Source organism: Monodon monoceros, unplaced genomic scaffold (assembly GCF_005190385.1).
Source record: "Monodon monoceros isolate NGI ecotype Baffin Bay Population unplaced genomic scaffold, NGI_Narwhal_1 Super_Scaffold_19, whole genome shotgun sequence".
NCBI classification, from domain to species: domain Eukaryota; kingdom Metazoa; phylum Chordata; class Mammalia; order Artiodactyla; family Monodontidae; genus Monodon; species Monodon monoceros.
The window spans coordinates 11,774,004-11,797,181 of record NW_021703775.1 but is presented as its reverse complement, the minus strand read 5'-3'; the positions used below and the strand labels follow the sequence as shown (position 1 = coordinate 11,797,181).

The following is a 23,178-nucleotide window of genomic DNA, read 5'->3' as shown; positions in this document are numbered from 1 at the left end:
TTCACAAGTCACATAAGGAGGAATCAGTAAAGGAGAGCGAGGTTGGGGAAAAACTAGGAGTGACTTGCTGCAGAACCCCTAGCACTGAGGGTAAGGATGAGGGGAGAGCGGCAGGCCATGTCCGATGCCAGTTAAGGTGAGGACGGTGGAGTGTCCACTGGATTTGGCAACAGCGACATCATTGGTGATGCTCAAAAGAAAGGTTTTGGTGGAGAAGTCAAAAGTCAGAGGTCTTGACTTCAGACTGTTGTGAACAGCAAATGGCTTACTAGTAATCGGGGACTTACCAATTAAAGTAACAACGAGGGGCTTCCCTGGTGGTGCAGTGGTTGAGAGTCCGCCTGCCGGTGCAGGGGACGCGGGTTCGTGCCCCGGTCCGGGAGGATCCCGCGTGCCGCGGAGCGGCTGGGCCCGTGAACCATGGCCGCTGGGCCTGCGTGTCCGGAGCCTGTGCACCGCAGCGGGAGAGGCCACGGCAGTGAGAGGCCCGCGTACTGCAAAAAAAAAAAAAAAAAAAAAAAAAAAGTAACAACGAGAGGTTATTCTTTGTACACTGATGAACAAAACTTTTTTTTTTTTAACTTAAAATTAAGTTTTGGGCAGGGAGGAATGAACACATAATTGGGAGTATACATTGGAAAATCTACATCAAAGGGCAGATTGTCAGTAGCAGTTGAAAATAAAGAATGTCCAGGGAATTACCTGGCCGTCCAGTGGTTAGGACTCCACACTTCCACTGCAGGGGGCACGGGTTTAATCCCTGATTGGGGAACTAAGATCCTGCATGCCACAAGGAGAGGCCAAAAATTTTAAAAAGAAAATAAAGAATTTCTTTAATCTATGGTCAAGCAATTCACTGATCTATTCTAAAGAATGTCTTGTGTGTGTGCACAGGAAGCATATACTAGAACGTTCACTGACACATTGTTTGTAAAACAACAACAAAAAATGGAAACAAACTGTCCATCAATGAAGGGATGACTATTCAACCAATGGTAAAAATCATTCTATTGGAAACTGCCGCGGTTGAAAAGAATGAGATAGATCCATCCATGTAAGCATAAATAGCTATTTGAACATATTGTTGAGCGAAAAAAGTTGGAGGAATATAGGTATTGTATCATACCAATTAGGGAAACACACACACACACAACACCACCAAGTGTTTCCAATAGGTACATAGGAGTATGTAAATGCATAGGAAATGGACCAGGATGATGCCAACACATCAGTGGTTATCGTTGGGTTGAGCGGGGGGGAATTGGGATTTGGGGAAAGGATTTGGATTTGTCAGTTATGTTTTTACTTTTTTTTATTTACAGGAGAATGTAGCCATGTATTAATAACAGCTGAAATTTATATTTTTTAAAGTGGAAAGAGTGAATGGGTTGTGAGGAAAGTAGTTTATAAGCAGAGGCTGTGAGTTTCTCAAAGGGATGAGAAGTAACTCTGGTCAACAAGACTCTGACCACCATAGAGCAGTGGGTAAGAGGACCAACTCCACCCTGAGGCTGCCTAGAGCAGCTGGGAGCTTAACCCTCTGCCTCATTCTCTTGGTTCTGCTAGCAGATGACAGATCGTCACGGTGGCCTGAGACTATGAGATCAGAGTTGATGAACACAGTTTAGGCCCCAAAAGTTGAGGTGGGGAGTAGAAGGCACCTCTCATTTCTCTATTTCAGATGCATCAAAAATAAGGGCACTGCTTTGATTTTTATTTTGTCATCAGTGTATTCTCTATGTGTTTGAATGTAGATGGGGACCAGGGGTAAGGGACTGTACCCCCCAAACCTTCAAAATTTAATGTCAGTCCAAGGAGGTTAGATATATGTTTTTCTGCTTTGTTTACTACTGTATCCCCAGCATTTAGAACAGTGTAAGTGCTCAAAAAACATTTGCTAAATGATTGAAATTATTGGTCCTGACGCTCCTCTTGAGAATAAACCCAAGTTCTGGTATTTGCGGTTCAAGCCACATGGTGAGTTTAGGGAAACCATTGCTGCTGGCTTTGACCTTGGGCAGTAAGTTACAGCTTTTATTATGGTCATGCTGCTATTATAGGCACAGATGAAGCCGATATTAATCAGAGCTTTAATCTGCAAAGACCTTCTAAATTGCACAGAAGTAGAGAACATCACTGTGTAGGTTTTGGTCTTTTAATGGTTGGTATTAGATATTGGGAGGTGGCACTCTATCAGCTGCACAGTCTTTGTTACTGGGAATCTCATTTCTAGTTGCATCTTTGGCCAAGTAGAGAACCAATGAGGAATGATGTTATTATGACTTTTCACGTGACCTGTCCACTTATTCCTGGAGTCATTACCCAATCATACGGCTTAGAGTTGACTCTGGAGTATTTTCTTCATAATCAAGGCTCTTCTGCTTATAAATGACTCAAATGCTAATTGAGCAGTTAATTGATGGTTTATTTTCTGCATATTTCTCTTCCCTTCTTCTTTCTCATTGATAACTAGTGTTGTTTTCTTGCCTCAAGGTCACATTAGATTATAAACAAAATTAAAGTTCTCAACCTAAGTGACAGACAAAGATTCTCAGTTGCAAGCTCACAGAGCCTATGAAATTTTCTCTTCCAAAGAATAAAAGAAACTGGAGATGAAGAAAGGGAAAAGCAAATATAGACACTGACCCAAATTGGAAAGGATGGGTGGGAGGGAGTAGGAATCTGAAATAGACTTGCATTTGGGGGTTCAGGGTGCTGAATGGAAGAGATTCAGGGGAAAGGCTATCCTCGAGCATCTCAAGTATAACCCCATCTCTGCCAGTCTATGGATAACTCAGCAGCCAACAGCCCTGGATCTGAGTAAGGCCACCTTAACTCGAGCTTAAGAAAGCAACAACAGCATCAACATCTTGAATATTAGAGTGTTTCAAAGGCTGGAGGAAAAAGTCATGGAAACCAGTGTTTCAGAGACGGGAACAAGGGAAATAACGCTGCTACAGCTCTCTTTTTCTTCTGTCGTGAGGGGATGAGATCTCAAGGTCCTTCTACTCTGCCATTTTGTCCCTCCTCTCTTTCTCCATCTGTCTATCTTGGAATGATGAGAAGTGATCCCAGGGAACAAGAATGGGGACTGGGGAAATTGAAGCAGGGAAATGAAGGAAGCCAATGCAAGGAGGTGTTCCTGAGCTCAGCACTCCTGTGGGCGACTGTGACTTAATCCTGCTGGGACCCTCTGAGGAACCATGTGGAATGCATCTCAGAATTGTCCACTTCAGTGATGGAAGAGAGCAGCATTTCCCTACCCGCTCCCATCCCCCATTGGTGAAGGATTCCCAGCCATTGCAAATCCCGATACACTTGCTCATCATGTGCAAAGAAGGGCAAGGTTTCCTGAAGGAAGAGAGACTGACATGCTCACATTCATGTTCAGAGCATTGCAGTTACTTGCAATTTACACGTCACTGGTTAAGTGGCTACATAAATTATACTACAGGCTTTAACTAAAGTAATCCTCACAAAATGGACAACTGGCTTAAAAGCATGTCAATAAAGAAACTGTTGATTGAATGTTCTACTAGAGTCTAGAAAACATGAATAATAGCAAGAATATATCATAGCTGATGCCTGAAAAAAATGTAAACCACTATTAGCGATTCTTTGAAATACAGACTGATTTACATTTACTATGGTTAACGATTAATCTTAACCAAAGTATATACTGTGTGTCAGATTTTTTTTTTTTGCGGTACACGGGCCTCTCACTGTTGTGGCCTCTCCCGTCGCGGAGCACAGACTCCGGATGCGCAGGTTCAGCGGCCATGGCTCATGGGCCCATCTGCTCCGCGGCATGTGGGATCTTCCTGGACTGGGGCACGAACCCATGTCCCCTGCATTGCCAGGCGGACTCTCAACCACTGCGCCACCAGGGAAGCCCCTGTGTGTCAGATTATTAACTAATGATATTATGAGTTTATCATGATTATCAAGACATGTAAAATTTTTACTTCACATTCATCTTACCCTTTAGATGCCTCTTTTGGAGTGCATAATATTTATAATAAACATGCATAGAATTAATATTCTTTTATTGATAGGGTTGTATGAACTAAACTGTTTGGAATTCACATCTCTAGGCTATGGGTTGGCAGAAGGAAAAGGAAGAGAGGCTACAAGAAGCATTTGGGATGTGGACTTAAGTGGACTTAACTAGGTGGATGGTGGGACAAGATCAAGAAAGAATAAAAAGTGACTCGTAGGTTCACCCTGGAATGATGCTCAAGTGGGGGGGGACATGGTATATCTTGAGGATATCTAGAGGGTGTCCAGAGGATGAGATGGTTTTGGAGTGACGAGAATGAGGTAGACTATGGATGGGCATCAGTGCATGGCGGTCTCTTAAGATGACCCATTGTGTTTTCAAACAGAAGAATCTCTGACTGCTTGATCCAGCCACCTAGAGCCCAGGCTGGGTTTAGTTTTCGCCCTCTAAGTAGAAGTTAGTGTTTTCGGTTTTGCCCCTCCCCTTGGTGAGAGTGACGGGCTGCCCACCATGGAGGAGGTAGCTATGAACCAGCCTGGGCAGGAGACTGACTGAAAGACGAAAGTGGAGACCTCCTCGATGCAGAAAAAGAGAAAGGGCTCCTGCCCTTTGAAGTTCCCACATAGGTTCACGATATTTTCCTCCTGGGCGTGGGAAAGAGGCTTGTTAGAAAGGATTGCTGGGAGGCGGAAGCTAAACTAACTCAGCCCTGGGAGAGTCTCATTTCCCCAAAGGGAGGGACAGAGGCCAGGGACACAGGCTGATGAAAGGGGAACACCAGCTTTGAAATAGGCAACCCAGGGCTTCCCTGGTGGCGCAGCGGTTGCCGATGCAGGGGACACGGGTTCGTGCCCCGGTCCGGGAAGATCCCACATGCCGCAGAGCGGCTGGGCCCGTGAGCCATGGCCGCTGAGCCTGCGCGTCCGGAGCCTGTGCTCCGCAACGGGAGAGGCCACAGCAGTGAGAGGCCCGCGTACCGCAAAAAAAAAAAAAAAAAAGAAATAGGCAATCCACTTGTTGCCAGTAGCTTGGCCTCACCCCAGGATCCCATCACACAAGGTGTTTCTGATTCCTTAAGGCAGCATGTCTTCCTGAGAACGGGGGGTGGGGGGTGGGGGGCGGAATTGTAAGTCTCTTTCATGGATGCACCCATCTGATGGTTCAGGCCAGTCTCACGAGATTCCCAGCCTCCAAGTGGGTTTATACATTACAGCTTCCATCACAAGCAGAGGATTCACTTCAAAACTACAGATCTTACCTTCAGTACGGGGACCATAAGTATGTCATCCGCAAGACCTGATTAACAATCTCCCCTCTTGTCTCCACTGCCTTTGCTTAAGAGGAAGCATCCCAGCACCTAAGAGAATTTCTGGGAGGCAGTTAAAGAAGACTGAGAATGGAGAAGCCACCATTCTTTGGCCTTTCTGAAACACTTTCATGGGTGTATTCTCTGGCTGGCAGAGGGTGCTCTGACATTTAAATGAGTGTTACACCCATTCCAAAGGTCGCTTGTATTGATTTGGGAATCAGCCAGGTCAGCTGTCCTTTACACTGAATACCCCGGATTGCACACCTGTTACTTTTATTCAGTAACATGTTAAATGACATTGAAAGTTCATCTCATTGCACTTCTCTCATTAGCTGTACAGCCGCTCACCTTAAGCTGCAAAGCAGGCTGGCCCTGGATTTCTGTACAGCAGAGACAGAGATTTTGCTCCTTGATTCCCAGGTAATATGGAGTACCTTTTCCACTACAGTAAAAGTCCGTGTCTGTAAGTGCTGTTAAGGAAAGGAAACCCATTTCCTTTTTCTTCCTCAATATCAGAACTCCAGCTGTCACCAGGGCACATTACTTCCCCAAAATAAAAATAAATTTCCCACCACACTTACAGCTAACTTTGACCATATGCTTAAGGTGTAGCCGATGAGACAGGAGTGGAAGTGTTGTGTGAGATTTCTAAGAATGTTCTTTAAAAGTAGTTGACTCGGCTGGGAGGAGCTTTATTTCTTATACCCTGTGCCTTCATACTTAGATGATGGTGGAGGTGACCTTGAACTCGGTAAAGCAGAACACCAGACTCCTTGGATTCCGGTGGCATGATGAAGCCACCGTACTGGCCTTAACCTGCCTTCTCAGGCTTCTGTTCCATGAGAAAGAAAGAAACTTCTACCTTATTTAAGTCCCAGTTTGGTGGATGTTCTGTCCCTATCAGTTGAATTTAATTCCCAACTAATTTAGTAGGTGATTCCCAAGAGCCTGGGTGTTCTGCATCTATCCTTCTGGGCAAGGGGCAGGGAATTTATCCATTCAACATTCTTTATTGAGTGTTCATTCAAGACAAGACCCTGGAGATCTAGGTGAGAACAGGAGAGACATCGTCATTATTGCCACGGAAAATGAGACTAAACCATGTAAGCAGAGAAATGACCAGAACCACAGTAAATGGCAACACCTACTTTGGGGAAAGGGGCCAAGGCCTGGGACAGTAGAAGACAGACCAAACTGAGAAATAGGAACCAAGAAAGACTTCTCTGCTGAGGTGAAGTTCAAACCAAGACCTTAAAGCTAAGAGGAAGCTAAGATGTGAAGAAATGGGAATCCGGTGGTGGAGGAGGTTGGATGAAAGTGTTGACAGGGACAGGAAATGTAAAGATGCTTACGTGGAAAAGAGCTTGATAAGTTCAAGTCTCCGAAAGAAGACTGCTGCTGTGCCTGAGATCGCCCCACTGCTCCCTTCCCCCCACCTCCCACCCCTAAAACACAAATAGATGGGAAGGATACTCTTCAATTAACATAGTAAGAAAGTCACTCTTGATGCTTTGTCATGGCTGGATAGGAGGCTACACAAGTGAAGTGGGAGGGGGGGCAGTGAGGAAGTGATACAGTGATCAAGGTGAAAGATGATACGATCTCATAAATAGGCATATTTTGCACATAGACCCATCAGTGTCTGCTGATGGATTAAATGGAAATTGAGGAAAAGGAGGACTAAAGATGTCTCCTGTATTTCTGGCTCCAGACTGGGTCCATGAACAGTTTGTGGAGTCAGATCCACAGTTCCACTTGGGATAGGTGTAGTTAGAGATGTCTGAGAGGACATCAAAAGGACATGGGTAGGATTTTCAGAGGCGACGTCTGGGTTGGAAGCATGAATGCCAGAATGTAGAGGCAAAACATCAATCCAAGAGACCAGCTCTCAATCCCTTTAGAGGGGTGGTAGGATGATTGCAGGCTGAGGTCTGAAAATCCCCAACACTTGGAGATTTTATAGAGAAAGTGGAGTCAGAAAGGAGAATGCGGAGGAGGAGCCAGTGAACCACAGAGAATGTTCTTACCTAAGGAGAAGATGGAGAGTGTTCAAGAAAGAAAGAGTCATCAATTATGCTGACTGCTGCTGAGGAACCAGATGTGAGCACAGAGAAGTGGGTCTGGTGGCCTTAGAAAGAGAAGCTGGTGGGGAGTGGGCAAAGAACAATTCAGAAATTTTATTGTTTGATGTAAGCGTGAACAGGAGGGGAAATGGAGACAAGTTGTATAACCAACTCTTCCATGACTATGGTTGTATGTAGAACAGTATATAGATTGCCACATAGGAAAATAGAATGGTTGTAGAAACGAAATGTGCAAATCCAGAGGAGGTTTTTAGTATTAAGCTTGGAAATGTTATATTAGAGCGTGTCTATCTGCAATAGAAAGAATCCAGTAGACAGACAAAGACAGGATATGCCAGGAAGAGAGGAATTAAATCAGACATTGAAGGAACAAACAAGAGAGGAAAGAAGCTGATTTGGATTAACTTTTTTTCATCTTTATTGAGGTATAATTGACATGTGATGGACTGATGGGAGGAAGGAATATTCCCCCATTATTAGAAGAAAGGACAGCAAATTAGAAAAGTGTAGGTATGATAATGGGAAGATGAAGGAGTTTAAATCTGAGGACAGAGGTTGCGACGGTTAGAAGAGAGAAACTCCAAGGAGAAGGTCAGCTACTAATTGAATGAATAATCCCTTCTTAACTAAGGACATTTTCTTTTGATAAGGAGAGCTGCCACTCCATCACACCCTCATTTCTGGGTACGGGTTTCCTTTATGTGAGGGAACCATCTTGCCCTTTCTTGCCATTCTTGAGGACACTGGAAACTGGTTCCCAGGCTCAGCCCCATCCCCAGTGGAGATGATGTCCCTTTAAGAGGCAACGCAGTGGCTTTGACTGTCACTCACCAGCTTTGACATTGCTGCCAAAAGGAACTGCTATTAACCGATTTCTTTTTAGGACCCACACCATCTGCTGAGAATCACAAATAAGATGGTAACTGGGAATTAGGTGTGCTGCCAGATGACAGAAAAGCACAAAATACACATGAGGTTATTATAAACTTCAGGACTCCTACTGCATCCTGGTAATAAAGGCTTTTGAATTCCTAGGGGGAGATTTACTGCTCTGACAAAGAGTAACTATAGGAGAAAGGGAAGGAAATTAAGGCAGGGGCTGGTTTGTGAATCAAAGCATCTGAAAGGAGCTCCATGCATTCATAGTCCGAGAGATTTTCAATATTCACCCTTTTTTCTAGGGTTATCAGTGACTTGTCTTTTTCCCTGACTGATAGTTTCTGGGTAGTAACAAAACCAAATATATTTAAATCAGGCATCAATATGTTGTTTGTTTCTCCTTTACCCTCTTTACCAAAATCAATAAGCAGTTCTAAATGCACATCATAAGAAAAGAGCTAAATAAGATTTTCAAATGCGGGTTTTGTGATCTGAGTATTTTAGCAAGAGCAAACACATTTACAACTTGAGCAAATGATAGGGGCCCTTGTACCCTCTTTCGTTGGAGAGGGTAGATGGAAGTATTTCCAAGCTGCTTTGTGATTCACCACCACTTACCCAGGGGACTAAACTCCATGTTGGCTTCAGGGCTTTCTGTGAAGAGGACAAAGTAGAGCAGATGGTGGACAGGTTGTGGTCCGCAGTTGGTCTTGTGGGGGAAGAGGGAAGAAAAACATCTTATCCGTTTCTCTCCCCTCCCCCAGAATTCTGTGTAAAAAAATTTTCGAGAAAGCTGCCCTGAGATCCTATCTTATCAATAGATGCACATTTGAGATTAAGGATGGGAAATCATGTTCCAGGGCCATAAAACCCCGGCTGGAAGCTCCCATCACTGTCGTGGCTGCAGTGGCCCTAGGATGCCCTCCATCTGTCACATCTGGGATTGTTAGGAGATTCCAGCGCATCAGCTCAACCACCTTCTAGTGCAGCGAGTCTCTGGATTCAGAGGAAGGAAGAAAGAATGTGTGCCTATCTCCCTTTAGCCCTCCATACAGCTGGTAAGCCACCAATTCTCCCGACTTCAAGCTTGAACATCCTAAATAATGGGCAGCTACCCTGTCTCTCTCACCCCCATCGTCCCCCATCCCTCATCCAAAGAGGCATCTCTAAGGATCCTGCGCAAGGACATCCATGGGCCCCATGAGGTATTTTGACTGTTAGGGGACATCCACCTCTGGGCTTATGGTTAGGATCCCAGGACAGTTCCCCAAGAAGACCACAAACTCCCCACAGTGAGAACCAGTTGTTCACACCCCTCTCTGCCTCAGGATCTGCAGTGCCTGATTCTATAGTCATCCCCAGAAAGGAAGTAAGCAAGCCACCACCTACCTCATTGGAAGCAGTCCCAGCTCCTCTGACACCCTGTGTCTTGGACCAAGGCCCAGAGAGGCTCCTCAAGGTTGGACACAGAACAGTGAAAAAAGGTTCCCCACACATGGTTCTGAACAGCAGGAGTTACCTTTGTCCAAAGAGATGCTCTTGTCCTCGAGTCCAGTGTTCAAGCTCCACCTGCACCCAAGGGCCCAGTAAAGCTGTCCAGGACTCCCAGGCCTTTAAATGAGCAAGGAAGAAAGGTTATTTCCTGGCTCTTGGTGTGCCCACTTTGGCAAGAAAGCTAGTCCGGAACAGACGTCCTGTGAGCCTTCAGTGGGTGACTGGGAGGCAACAGTGGTGTGGCCGGGCTGGGGTCCTGGAGAAACCAGAGCAGAGTAAATGCCAGGAAGCACCAATGAGGAAATACAGAAAAGGCCAGGCGCTGAGTGAAGGAGAACTTCCTTCTGGACTGCTTGGAGGCAGAGGTGTGGCTCTCCTGATTCACTGACTTGTGTGATCCATAGCCTCATTCACCTCTGATTTGGGGCAATTCATTGTGCTCCTTTCAGAGTTTTGCATAACCAATATTGAGAGCTCGTTCTGTATCTGATAGAGATTTACCTGATTAATATTTTCATCCTCACAACAACCCTTTAGGGGCCATTCCTCTTTATTTGTTATGGAAGAAAACAGTCCCTGAGAGATGACAAAACTTACCCAAATTCACATAGCTACTGAGAAATTTAGCTAAGTTAGAAGCCAAGTCTCGGGACTTCCCTGGTGGTCCAGCGGTTAGGACTCTGCACTTCCATTGCAGGGGGCATGGCTTAGATCCCTGGTCGGGGAACTAAGATCGTGTATGTCATGTGGCACAGCCAAAAAATAAAGATAAAAAGCCAAGTCTTTCTGTTCTTAACCACTATGTGATATGTTTCCTTTGGGTCATGGTCTCCTGCACCTTGTGTTAACTGAGGCACATAGGAGGCCTTGTGCTCAGTGGTGGATATTCAAAACTGCACTGTGTCCAAGGAGGCTCACGTAGTAGATGGAAACTTGGAGATTTTCTGGCTTCCTATCTCTGCATTAGGAGTCAGACTCAGCCTCAACAGTGGTGGCGAAAGGGAATCATTGACCTCGAAACCCTACTGTTGTTCAGGCCTAAGTGTTAAGAAAAGAAATCTACTCATTCTATGCCAAAATTTGCTTCCATGTAACTCACAACCACTGATCAGGGTTCTGTTCTCTGAAATCCACCACCGACTCTCTCCCTGGGAGTATTGCAATAACCCCTAAGTGGTCTCCCTGCTTCTGTTGTTACCTCCTTAAAGTTCAACTCCCACCCAGCAGTGAGCAAGATCAAAGATGTCCACGTTGGGCTCCCCTGGTGGCGCAGCGGTTGACAGTCCGCCTGCCGATGCGGGGGACGCGGGTTCGTGTCCCGGTCCGGGAAGATCCCACATGCCGCGGAGCGGCTGGGCCCGTGAGCCATGGCCGCTGGGCCTGCGCGTCCGGAGCCTGTGCTCCGCAACGGGAGAGGCCTCAACTGTGAGAGGCCCGCACACCGCAAATAAATAAATAAATAATAAAATAAGATAAATTCAGTCATATAGGAAAGACAGTAATGCTTTCATCTAAATTTTACAAAGAGAAAAAAATAAAATTATTTATCAAAGCTTTAAGTATAAATATTCAGATATTACAATCACCAAACATAGATCTGTGAAGAACAAAAACATTCAGTCCCTCTTCATAGACTTGGGCATTAATCTAGACAACCTCAGAGCGAGGTCTTGCAGGCAAAACAATGGTACATCCTCCAAGTGGGGAAAAAGAAGGGCCACTTCCCCCTCCTATAGCCTGTAGTCCACTGGCAAAATTAGCAATCACAGTTTGCTTAAACCGGAAGGAGCACTACTGACAAAGGACAATTATTTTAAATTCAAATGTTAAGGGTTAGGGCTTCCCTGGTGGCGCAGTGGTTGAGATCCGCCTGCCGATGCAGGGGACACGGGTTCGTGCCCCGGTCTGGGAGGATCCCACATGCCGCGGAGCGGCTGGGCCCGTGAGCCATGGCCGCTGAGCCTGCGCGTCCGGAGCCTGTGCCCCGCGACGGGAGAGGCCACAACAGTGAGAGGCCCGCGTACCTCAAAAAAACAAAAAAAAAATGTTAAGGGTTAGACAACTGATGATGTACTTGAAAACATTTTTTTAATTTATTTTATTGAAGTATAGTTGATTTACAATGTTGTGGTAATTTCTTCTATACAGAAAAGTGATTCAGTTATACATATATATGTATATATATATGCATTGTTTTTCATATTCTTTTCCATAGTATTTTATCACAGGATATTGCATATAGTTCCCTGTGCTCTACAGTAGGCCCTTGTTGTTATCCATCCTATATATAAGGGTTTGCATCTAATCCCAACCTCCCACTCCATCCCTCCCCCACCCACCTTTTCCCTTGGCAGCCACAAGTCTGTTCTCTATGTCTGTGAGTCTCTTTCTGGAAAACATTGTTTTTAAAAGACCATGAACACAGCCTGAGTTTTCCACATAGAAAAATAAAATTTGTCACCAGTCCTCTTAGCTCTGATCTCTCTACTTCTCAAAACAAAATTTTCTCCTAAATATGGCCAGTGTTTTCCCAGGCCTCACCAGCTCCTAGGAAGGGGTCACACCAACCATGATGACCCATCTATGAGCTGGCTTACACAAAGGTATGGGTAGGGAGTGGTTCACCACTGTAATGCTGAAAACTGGCCTTTTCTGTCCTCCCTGCCCCACTCCCACCCCACCCCCAACCCCTGCAGATGGCGTGTGCCTCTTCCCCCGTAGCCTGGGAACGAGATTTGGTTACCAACCCATATGACAGGGGGAGATTTCCGAGCAGTAAGGGGAAAGTCCGTACATGGAACCCTGCCTCCTGATATCTCATGTACTCAGCTAAATATTATTTTACCTCTTTAGGACACAATCATGTGTTGTGATTCATAATAAGAAATATATATTTGGTCTTTGTCTCCGTTTCTGGCACGGAACTCCTAAAACCCTTGGAATGTCCTAGGTACGGAGAGCAATCATGGTGTCTTTGTTATGTTAAAGAGGTGATTTTGCTGGTTTCCAGGAAAACGAACTGTTTGATTAGAGGGTTTGGAACTTTCACAGTGCCACCCGCCCTTGACCTCCAGGGAGAGGAGAGAGGCTGGAGACTGAAATCAATTGCCAATGGCCAGTGATTTAATCAATCATACCCATGTAATGAAGCCAAAAGATGGGGTTTGGAGAAGTTCTGGGCTGGTGAACATGTGGAGATCTTGAGAGAGTGGCACCCTCAGAGAGCAAGGGAGCTCCGCGCTCCGTCTCCATACCATGCCATATGCATCTCTTTCATCTTAGGCCCAGCTCTAAACCTAGTAAGTTGGAATTTTGAAGGGAATGGGTTTAACTCACTAGGTCTAAATTTTGCCCAAACACCAGAGCTTTTCGTTTACACCCCAGGTGATTCTGCTATTGCTTCAAGTTTGAGAAACTGGTACACAGTACAGCTCAGCACTTACGGCATTGCATAATGATGCTTAGGTGGCCAGGGGTGCTCTGCCTGGGGTGGCTCAACCGCTGACACCCGGCTAGGTAAGTACAGCCCCAATTATGGGAGTGAGGTGGTTCGTATTTGCTGTCTTGCTCTGGGCAATTGTTGCTGATTTCTCCCACAGTGTTTCATAATATCCCAACTCCAGGAGACAGAAATTGAAGGACCCCAAATCAAGAGTGCCATTATTTCCAGTTCAAATACTCAATGTCGGTGCCACCCTCCGCAAGTCACAGCCACGCCATACACCTCCTTTTCCCCACCTATAAAATGAAAAGGCTAAAGGAGATGATGTCCTTAAGAAAAACTGTCCAATTCCTGGAAAAGGGGTGGGGGGGATAATTATGGTGTGCCTTTTATTTTTAATTGAAATAGAGTTGATTTACAATGTTTCAGGTGTACAAGTGATTCAGTTATATATATATATATCAATATATCTATATGTATATAAATATATAGATAGATATTCTTTTTCAGATTTTTTTCCATTATAGGTTATCACAAGATATTGAATATAGTTCTCTGTGTATACAGTAGGTCCTTGTTTTTTATCTATTTTATATAGAGTAGTGTGTATCAGTTAACCCCAAATTTCCAATTTATCCCTCCCACCTTTCCCCATTGGTAACCATGTTTCTTTTCTATGAGTCTATTTCTGTTCTGTAAATAAGTTCATTTGTATCATTTTTTTAGATTCAACACGTGATACCATATGATATTTGCCTTTAATCTCTACGTCCATCCATGTTGCCACAAATGGCATTATTTCATTCTTTTTTATAACTGAGTACTATTCCATTGTATATATAGACCACATCTTCTTTATCCATTCATCTGTCAGTGTACGTCCATGATGCTTCCATGTCTTGGCTATTGTAAATAATGCTGCTATGAACATTGGGGTGCATGTTTCTTTTTGAATTAGAGTTTTCGTCTGTTCTGGATATACACCCAGGAGTGAGATTGCTGGATCATATGGTAACTCTATTTTTAGTTTTTTAAGGAACTCTCATACTGTTTTCCACAGAGGCTGCACCAATTTACATTCCCACCAACACTGTGTGTCTTTTCAAGGTCATACTAGAGCATTATCTACCAGGCCCACTCAAGCATCATCTCACTCTCTACAAACACAACTTTATTTGATTTACTACTTACTGTTAACTTGTAGAACATAAAGAGCATATGACTTTCATCCAATAGAGATGTAAATGACATCAGTCTGATAGAAAAGATAACGTACAAAGTTTATACTTTAAGAAACAGAAGTAGGACTTCCCTGGTGGCGCAGTGGTTAAGAACCCGCCTGCCAATGCAGGGGACACAGGTTCGAGCCCTGGTCCAGGAAGATCCCACATGCCGCGGAGCAACTAAGCCCATGCGCCACAACTTCTGAGCCCACATGCTGCAACTACTGAGGCCCACGTGCCTAGAGCCCGTGCTCTGCAACAAGAGAAGCCACCATAATGAGAAGCCTGTGCACTGCAACGAAGAGTAGCCCCCGCTCGCCACAACTAGAGAAAGTCCACATGCAGCAACGAAGACCCAACCCAGCCAAAAAATAAAAGTAAATAAATAAACTTTAAAAAAAAGAAATAGAAGTAAAAGCATATACTTAGACACATGGAGGAAAACATAAAAAGAGCTGCAAAAGACTTAGCAGTTGCCTCATGAGACAGAAAGCAGTTGGCTCAGAAATAGGACTGAGGCGGGAGAATATTGCTTTTAACCATAGACGACATGTACTATTTTGGTAAGAATCTTCTTTTAAATAACTTCGTAAAGTCTAAGAAATAAAAACTGATGTTTCATTGACATGAATAATTATTCATTACAGCCACTGGTCTCAGGGTTTGGGGGCAGCATCTTTAGTCCCCATGCCCAGTTGTTCACAAGTCAAGGGACAGTGTCTTCAGGAAACAGCCTTTGCCCTTCAGCAAGTCTGGTGCCAGAAGATGTGAGCCCCAAAGCAGCTTGACAGAAAAACATCCCACTCAACTGTTTTCTCTGTACTTGTGATTTTGGTGGCAAGGTTCTTAATTATCCCCTGGAATCCAAAAGCCCCTCGGTGCATCAAGGCTGTCTGTGGCATCTAGTCGCTAAAAATCCAAAGGAAACAAATCCTTCAATGAGTGTTGGCCTGGAGCTCATGATACTCACATGTAAGAGTATTTGATACAGCAAATGCGTGAAAATCAGAAGTGCACCAGGCAATCGCCTGAAAATGAGGTTGCTGCTCACAGGGGCCTTCCATGATCTCAGACACTGTGCCATATTGCGTACGTTATTTCTCAAATGCAACGGGTAAACCAGGGGTCCATGGAAGTCTGTTCCCTGGGTCCCACAAGCTATGAGATTATTATGTTGTTGTTTTCGTTTGTTTGCTTGTTTTTTGTCCCTACTGAGCGGCATGCAGGATCTTAGTTCCCCGACCAGGGGTCGAACCCCGGGCCCATGACAAGCGAAAGTACCAAGTCTTAACCACTGGACAACCTGGGAATTCCATATGTTTTCATTTTGATTACTCTTAAATAAGTTACCAGAATCTCTTCTGGATGACCAGAATGACCGCCTTACCCCCGAGCCCAGCCACATGGCACCAGGGCTCATATTAGAGCTTTGTGTGAGTGTCTACACGTGCCGAGTAACAATCCAGGGTGTCATAGTGCCCGCATGAACAAAGATTTCACAGTAGAGAAAGGAGATGGGAAAACTGAATCATCAGACAGCCTGGGAGGATGGAGATGCCATAGCACTCGGAACCACGATCATGTCACATGCAAATGTGTCATCGGATCCCAATTGTCAGATGTAACAGTTGATAATGTAGCAATGTAAACTGGCAGATGTCACAACCTGTCACCATTTATTAGCACCGAGTGTAGTACTAAATATCCAGTGACTAATTCTTCTATTCGATATTCCAGAACTAATTAGCTTGGTGTTCACTTTAATGTGGACTTCTGTAAAGTTGCATGTTAAAAATAGATTTCGCGGAAGAAGAAAACTTTTGAGAATCAAGAGACACTGCATTAGATCAGGGCTGACTGATTGCTCACTAGCGTGCCTAGTAGCGTATGTGGTCTGGTTGTCCAAAAGTTCTTTAAAAAAATTTACGTTACTGGTGCTATTTTGTGGACTGTGTTTAAGCGAACATAATTTTCTGCATTTGTAGTATTGTCAGAATAAGAAATCTATGATATGCAGAACCAGATCTGAGCTACATCCTTCTACAGTTATACCCGAGGTCAGTTATCTCATTTCATCAGAATATATCATCTGAAGCATGGCTGGTGGGAAATTTAGGCTCTCTGTTCAAAAAAAAAAGGCAACTTTACTGCAGTTTTTAAAGGGAGTATATGGATGGTGAGAATGGCTAAAAGAAAAAAAAAGAAAGCAAGGCTGTGAGACTATACAGAAAGTAGTCAAATAGTGGTGCCTTTTACATGCGCTATCCCTCCCACCACCCTATCACCATTGATAAGGGCCCTTCTCCCCTCAGCTAAGCCCCAGTGCCAGACTTACCCACTGCGGTGTCCTTATTCCATCACTCTTGGTAATTTCAGATTACTCCTTGTTTCCTATTTCATTTTGTAACTGTTTTAGCTTTCTTATCGTATAAACACGTGGAGTTTATATTTGGTTTTATGGTAACAGATTATTAGAATTAGACATAAGTAATTTAATGAAGAATTGGTTTTCTTTACAAGTTCCTAACCCTTAAAAGGATATATTACACCCCTTACAATATACTGGAAACAGAGAGAGACTATGGGAAACGTAATCCCATTAGGAAAGGAAACAAAGCAAAACAAAAACAAAGATCAGCTCCATGCTAGTCCCAGGATCTTGGGTAAGACGGGTGAACTCTGAATTCGTGGTTCTTCATAACCACCCCTGGGACAGGTGTTTTTTGGGTCCCGATGTCCGTGTACAGATGGCTTGAGAGATGTACAGTTTCAGCTTGAAAGGAGAGCCACACGTCACCGCCTCCCTCCTGCTTTCGAGCCCACATTCTATTCCTTGGATGCCACGAGGTCATTGCTTCTTCTCCGTTCATAAAATAAGATGAGAACAGGGCCAAGCCCACCTCTCAGCATCAATGTGCAATGACGCTGAGATAATCCAGATGAAGACACGCTGAGAACGAGAAATTATAAGACCAAGCTGCCACCTCTAGGCTGAGTTAAATCTATACGGAAGGCAGTACTGTACATTTTCCCCAGGTTCGAAGTGAGAAAGATGGGCTGGCCTTTCTCGGAGGAGGCGATGAACCAGTCGGGAAAGGCCACGGACTCAAAGGTGGAGGTTCTGCCTGTCTGGCTATGGTAGAAAAGGAAGGGCTCCATGGGCTCAGGTCGGTTGTACAGATCCAGTATTTTCTGGTCCTGAAATGGGACAGAAAATGCCAGAAGGAGAAGCACAGGCTGTTTGAGTAGTTCAACATTACTTGTACACAACATGTAAATGTTCTGAAGTTTGAGCAACCCTATCCATCTATTAGAGCAAACCAAGAAAAACCCATTTCAAAGGAACAGCAGAGTGAGCACACATGAAATTTCACCTTCCTGCCCCCCACCCTCAACTCCAGAGATGGCATGGAGTGACACAAGACACAGGTTCATGAACAAGTGGCCACCCTTGAATGACAAATTGGAACTCTCCCCGCACAAGAGGCTGCGGGGACCACCCCACCCCCAGGAAAAGGAAGGAAATGCAAATTCGCTGCAGGAAGCCAAGGTCTTCCCTCACCAAAGCTGCATCCGTGAGAGCCCCCCTCCCGCAAGAACCACTGCTCTGGCAAAGGACCGCCAGGGCAGGGGTGTTTGGGTTTCCAATTAATTGCCAAACATATGAGAAAGGTCAGAGCCACGAAAAAGGCACAAGAGGGTCTAACAAATCAAAGGACTTGCACTCAAAAAAGCAAAGTATATAGAACAATCAGAAAAGGTTTCTATATTGTATATAGAAGTATATTTGTGGATGTATATATTTATATATTCACATATCATTCTATTTAGGTAAGATAAGTATTTCTAAGTAAATTGCATTATGTCCAAGATTCCCCAAAGAGACACAGGAATGGTCCATAATTCAGCCACATTCCACCCTGAGTAGGGGGAATTCTTCCAAAAGATTCCTTTATTCAGTTAATAACTTCCAGTTAATCTATCCAATTCTTTGGGCAGCCAAAAACCTAGGATTCATCCTTGATATTGCTTTCTTAGATCCCTCCATATTTAATCCAGCAGCAAGGCCTGTGAGCCCTATTTCCAAAATCTTTCCTGAACTGAGCCACTTCTCACTCCCTCCCCTACACCTGCTCCATCCTTACCACCCATTCTCTACAAAGCAGTTGAGTTAACTGTAAACTGAAATAATTGAATAAATAAGATCACGTTACCTTCCGGCTTAAATGTCTTGAATGATTTTCTAATTATCACAAAATTCAAAGTCTTAACAAAGCCTGCAGAGTCAACACCATGCAGCTCTTGCTTACAGAGCTGAAAATGTACTGTTCGGTCCTCATCTTCTTAATCACACTCCACATTCACTCTGTCAGCAAAGCCCATTGACTCAACTGAAAATACTTCCAGAATCTGACCGTTTTCTTCCTACCTCCACGCTATCCCCATATCTATCAGATCACACCTGGATCACCTCAAAGCCTCCAACAGGACTCTCCCCTTTGCCCTTCACACGCGGCTATCAAGTAGCGGGCAAAATAATCCCTGGTGGTCCAGTGGTTAAGAATCTGTCTTACAATGCAGGACATGCCAGTTGGATTCCTGGTTGGGGAACTAAGATTTCATGTGCCGCAGGGCAACGAAGGCCGCACATGGCAACTACTGAGCCTGCGGGCCACAACTAAACAGCACATGCCCAGCAACTACTGGGTCCGGGCGCTCTGGAGCTTACGCGCCACAACAAAGAGCCCTCATGCTGCAACGAATGATCCCGCATGCCGCAACTAAGACCCAACGCATCCAATAAATAAGTAAGTAAATAAATAAATAATTTTTTAAAAAACCATATGTCCGTTCATGTCACTCTTCTATTCAAAACGTTCTAGCAATTTGAATTGATTGAACCTGCCCTCACTGGACACTGCTGGCTCACTCCTTTGCCTCCTCTCCCATCTGCTAAAATCTCACCTTTGCGATAATGCCTGCTATACTATTTACCACACAGCCAGACCCCATCTGTTACTGGCACTGCCAGTCTCTTAACCCGGCTCTAATCGTTCTTTCCCAGGAGACATAACACCCTTTCACACGCCACAGATTTACCCATGATTATACTTCTTGTGGACCATTTCTCCTCTCCCACTAGAATGCAAGCCCCAGGAGGGCAGGACTCTGCCATTCTGTGCCCTGATGATTCACAAATGCCCACAACAGTGCTGGAGGCCAGTAAGAACACACACATTTGCTGACTTGGATTATATTGAGTTGAATTAAATTGAATTGCAGTAAACAGAAGTTTCAGAAACAAGTTTTTACTAACAGGCAGTTATAAAGAAGAAAAATGCAAAACCAACTAGAGAGCTTGAGAATTAGCATAGTAAAGACTGAAATTTCACAAAAACAGAATAGAAAGATAATTTAGCGTGTGAATTAAAAGGTAATCAGGACCTGGGATGTTGAACCAACGAGTTCTCCCAGAATGCAACATGAAAAAAAAAGGACAGAAAGTATGAGAAATTAGGTGAGATATTGAAGTGAGATCTCAAAGTTCCAATAAGTGATGAATAGGAATTCGAAAAGCAGAGGGGAGGCAGAAGGAAGGAGAGAATATACTTGAATAAACATTCATGGAGACATGGATGGACCTAGAGTCTGTCATAGACAGTGAAGTAAGCCAGAAAGAGGAAAACAAATATTGTATATTAACTCATGTATGTGGAATCTAGAAAAATGGTACAGATGAACCTATTGGCAGGGCAGGAATAGAGATGCAGATGTGGGGAATGGATATGTGGACACGGGGGGTGGGATGTATTGGGAGATTGGGATTGACGTATGTGCACTGCCATGTGTAGAACAGATAGCTAGTGGGAACCTGCTGTGTAACACAGGGAGCTCAGCTCGGTGCTCTGTGGTGACCTAGATGGGTGGGACGGGGGGTGGGGTGGGAGGGAGGCCCAAGAGGAAGGGGATATATGTATACACATAGGTGATTCACTTCGTTGTACAGCAGAAACTAACACAACATTGTAGAGCAACTATACCCCAATTAAAACAAACAAACAAACAACGGCTAGAATGTCTCAATATTCAAGAAAGACGAGCCCTCAACTAGTGAGGGGCAGGATAAATCAAATTAAAGTCTACTGCAGGCACATTATTCTAAAGGAGGAAGGGGTAAGTATGCTTAAGAACAGGACGATATTTCTTTTTTAATTATAAAATTAGATTTCCTAACAAATCAACTTCTCAGAAAAGAAATTGAGGTTTTTCTACATTATTTTTCTCAGTCACTCACCTTCAGCTGCAATTCGGGCTGTCCTCCGACGTCCTCACAATACAGACACATTTCTGGATTCTCTATTCCCAAATAAATGGGAATCCCTCTGTCTTCCTCAACAGAGCCTGGATTCTTGCATGAGATAACAGTGATAACGACTGTTAGATAAGAGGGGATATGGTGTCAGTGCCCCTTTGGAAGGCAGCTATGTTCACCACATACCACCAACGCACACAGTCCGTGCCCTTTGGAAGTCAGGAAAGACCAGGGTCTTCCAGGTAAGGCTGGAAGAGATCTTAACAGTATAATCCCTACTACCCCAGACCCACAAAATGGCCAGCCTCATATTCATTCATTCATTCATTCATTCACACCAAGCACCAATCACTGCCCTAAGAAATGGAGCAAACACAAAGAGTTAATCAGAGGGCAGACCCCACCCTTGAGATTTTCACACCTCTGCTTGAACACCTGGAGGTGAGAAGCTCCAACCCCAAGCAACCCCCCTGAGCCTTGGAGAGCCCTGTTCATTGACAAGTACTGCCTAATGTCATGTTGAAATCTGCCTTCCTGTGCTATCCAACCAATTAGTCCTCTTAGGACACCAGAAGTCTGGCAGAACAAGCCACTCCTCTTCCCTAAGACAGGCCTTCAGATCACTGCTCCCCAGAACGCCGCTCCACTCTCTCTGCTCTCTTTGCCCTGGTCCAAGACACCCCTTCCCAGGCAGGTGTGGAATTCTTCCCCCTCCAGGTGAGCCCTGTTATAAAGCCACACTTTTAACAAAAGGCTGGATACCAGTATCCCAGCCGCAATGATGTGTGGGGGATCACATCACAAAGATCAACCACGTGGTGACCTCTCACCTACCTGGAGTCACACTGTTGTTCAATGGAGCTATCACGAGGGTCCGACCCTTAAGGATCCACGCCTGCTGATTCAAGTCAAAGCATTTTCCAGTCCAGGGTTTATCCATTCCTATTTAAATAGAAAAGAATAATGAAGAAACATGATTAAGGTTGCTTTATCAGATGCTAGGAGAAAGATTATCTACTCCAGGCCTTTCAGGAAGGACGGTTCAGGGTTTACACATCAAAACTGGCAGCTCTCACATGGCCCATCAGCTCAGCCTTTCTTTCCAGTAAAACTATGAGCTCTGGTGAGGAGGACAAGCCTGTAACTAGTCTAAGAGTTAGACAGTTAATGAGCTAAACCCTCATCCCCATAAGTACACATGTGTCAAGGCCCAGCTACTAACTTTGACAGCCACTTTGTATTTGGCCCAAGGCTAGATCTAGAGCTGCAGCAGTGAAAAAGAAATGGTCCTCACCCTCGCGGTCCAGTGGGAGATGGACAGCATTTGGTGGTAAGGTCCATATACAGGGAGGGGCAGAGAAGGCTGGGGTGTCCAGAAGAGACAGGCATGAGTGTCCCCAGCCCCCAGACCCCATCCCAACATTACTTGCTATATAGAATAGTCCAGAGGCTTCCATAATTGCTGCCGTAGCGGGGTTGTCTCGGCACCTGTGATGTGAGGACATTGATAGGAGATCTGAGTCTCAGGAGGCATTTCCAGACCCTCCCAAGGATACTGGTTCTTAAGGTCCTGATTCTGGGCAGGGAGCTGGGAAGCCTGGCCTGATACCAAGCCCTCGTCAGAAGATCTAGGCCACCTCCTGGGACAAAACTTCAAGGCAACCTTAGGGAGGGGTATCAAGCAGAAGTTTCCTCCACCCAGAGATCCAGCCAGGGACAGTGTCCCCCTAGGGGTTCCAAGCCCAGGCATGACTTTTGACCTTAAATACCCTACAGTTCCCTGATGTCTGTGCCTTCTCCTCCCAGCAGCCCTCCCCACTCCCACTGGCAAATTTGTCTGCCTGGGAACAGGGGAGAGACCCGAGCCAAGGCAACTCTGCCAGGATCCTAGCAGCTCCCCAAGTAAGAAGCAGCCAGCTCCGCACAGGACAAGACATGGACCCAGCCTGGCGTGGCTCCAGCCCTAAAGCACAGAAAAGAGGGATGCATAAGAGTCAAGGGACCTTCCAGCCATCCGCTGGCAAGAACCTTTATCAAAAGTGCAGAGGACTGAATCGCAGCTCAAGCAGCTCCCAAGAGCAGTGACGGGCTCTGGTGGAGTGGGGAACACTTATCTGGAGAGCATAGGGAGGTGCCAGCTTCCTCAGCGGGGCGTGACAATCTTACGACATGAAAGAAGAACGCCAGATCCTCCTGCCAGAAGATCCGGTGAGGCTCAGATGAAGAAATCACAGCATCAGTATGAGGAGGACCTGTCTGGGCTCCCTGAGAAGTAAGCACCAAGCCAAGCCCTACCAACAGGGTTAATGACAGACCCTGGGTTTCTCAAGAAGGGGAGACTGAGGGACTTCCCCAGATCCCAGTTCCCCTGTGTCACTCTGGAGCTAGAACTGGACATGCAGGCTCTAAGTGAAGGGAATCCATCACCTGGGCC

At 45.0% G+C, this 23,178-nt stretch overlaps 2 protein-coding genes across 2 annotated transcripts; both read right to left on the bottom strand.

The window, feature by feature from the left end:
- Positions 1–4,432: 4,432 nt before the first annotated feature.
- Positions 4,433–5,801, bottom strand: LOC114900957 (interleukin-36 beta-like). The gene is given in 3 exon segments (XM_029232519.1): positions 4,433–4,512; positions 4,515–4,644; positions 5,658–5,801. Coding segments are annotated over 3 exon segments (354 nt in total).
- Positions 5,802–17,395: 11,594 nt separating this feature from the next.
- On the bottom strand, positions 17,396–22,494 carry IL36G (interleukin 36 gamma). The gene is given in 5 exon segments (XM_029232518.1): positions 17,396–17,629; positions 20,727–20,866; positions 21,579–21,686; positions 22,171–22,240; positions 22,243–22,494. Coding segments are annotated over 5 exon segments (804 nt in total).
- Between the last annotated feature and the right edge of the window lie 684 nt (positions 22,495–23,178).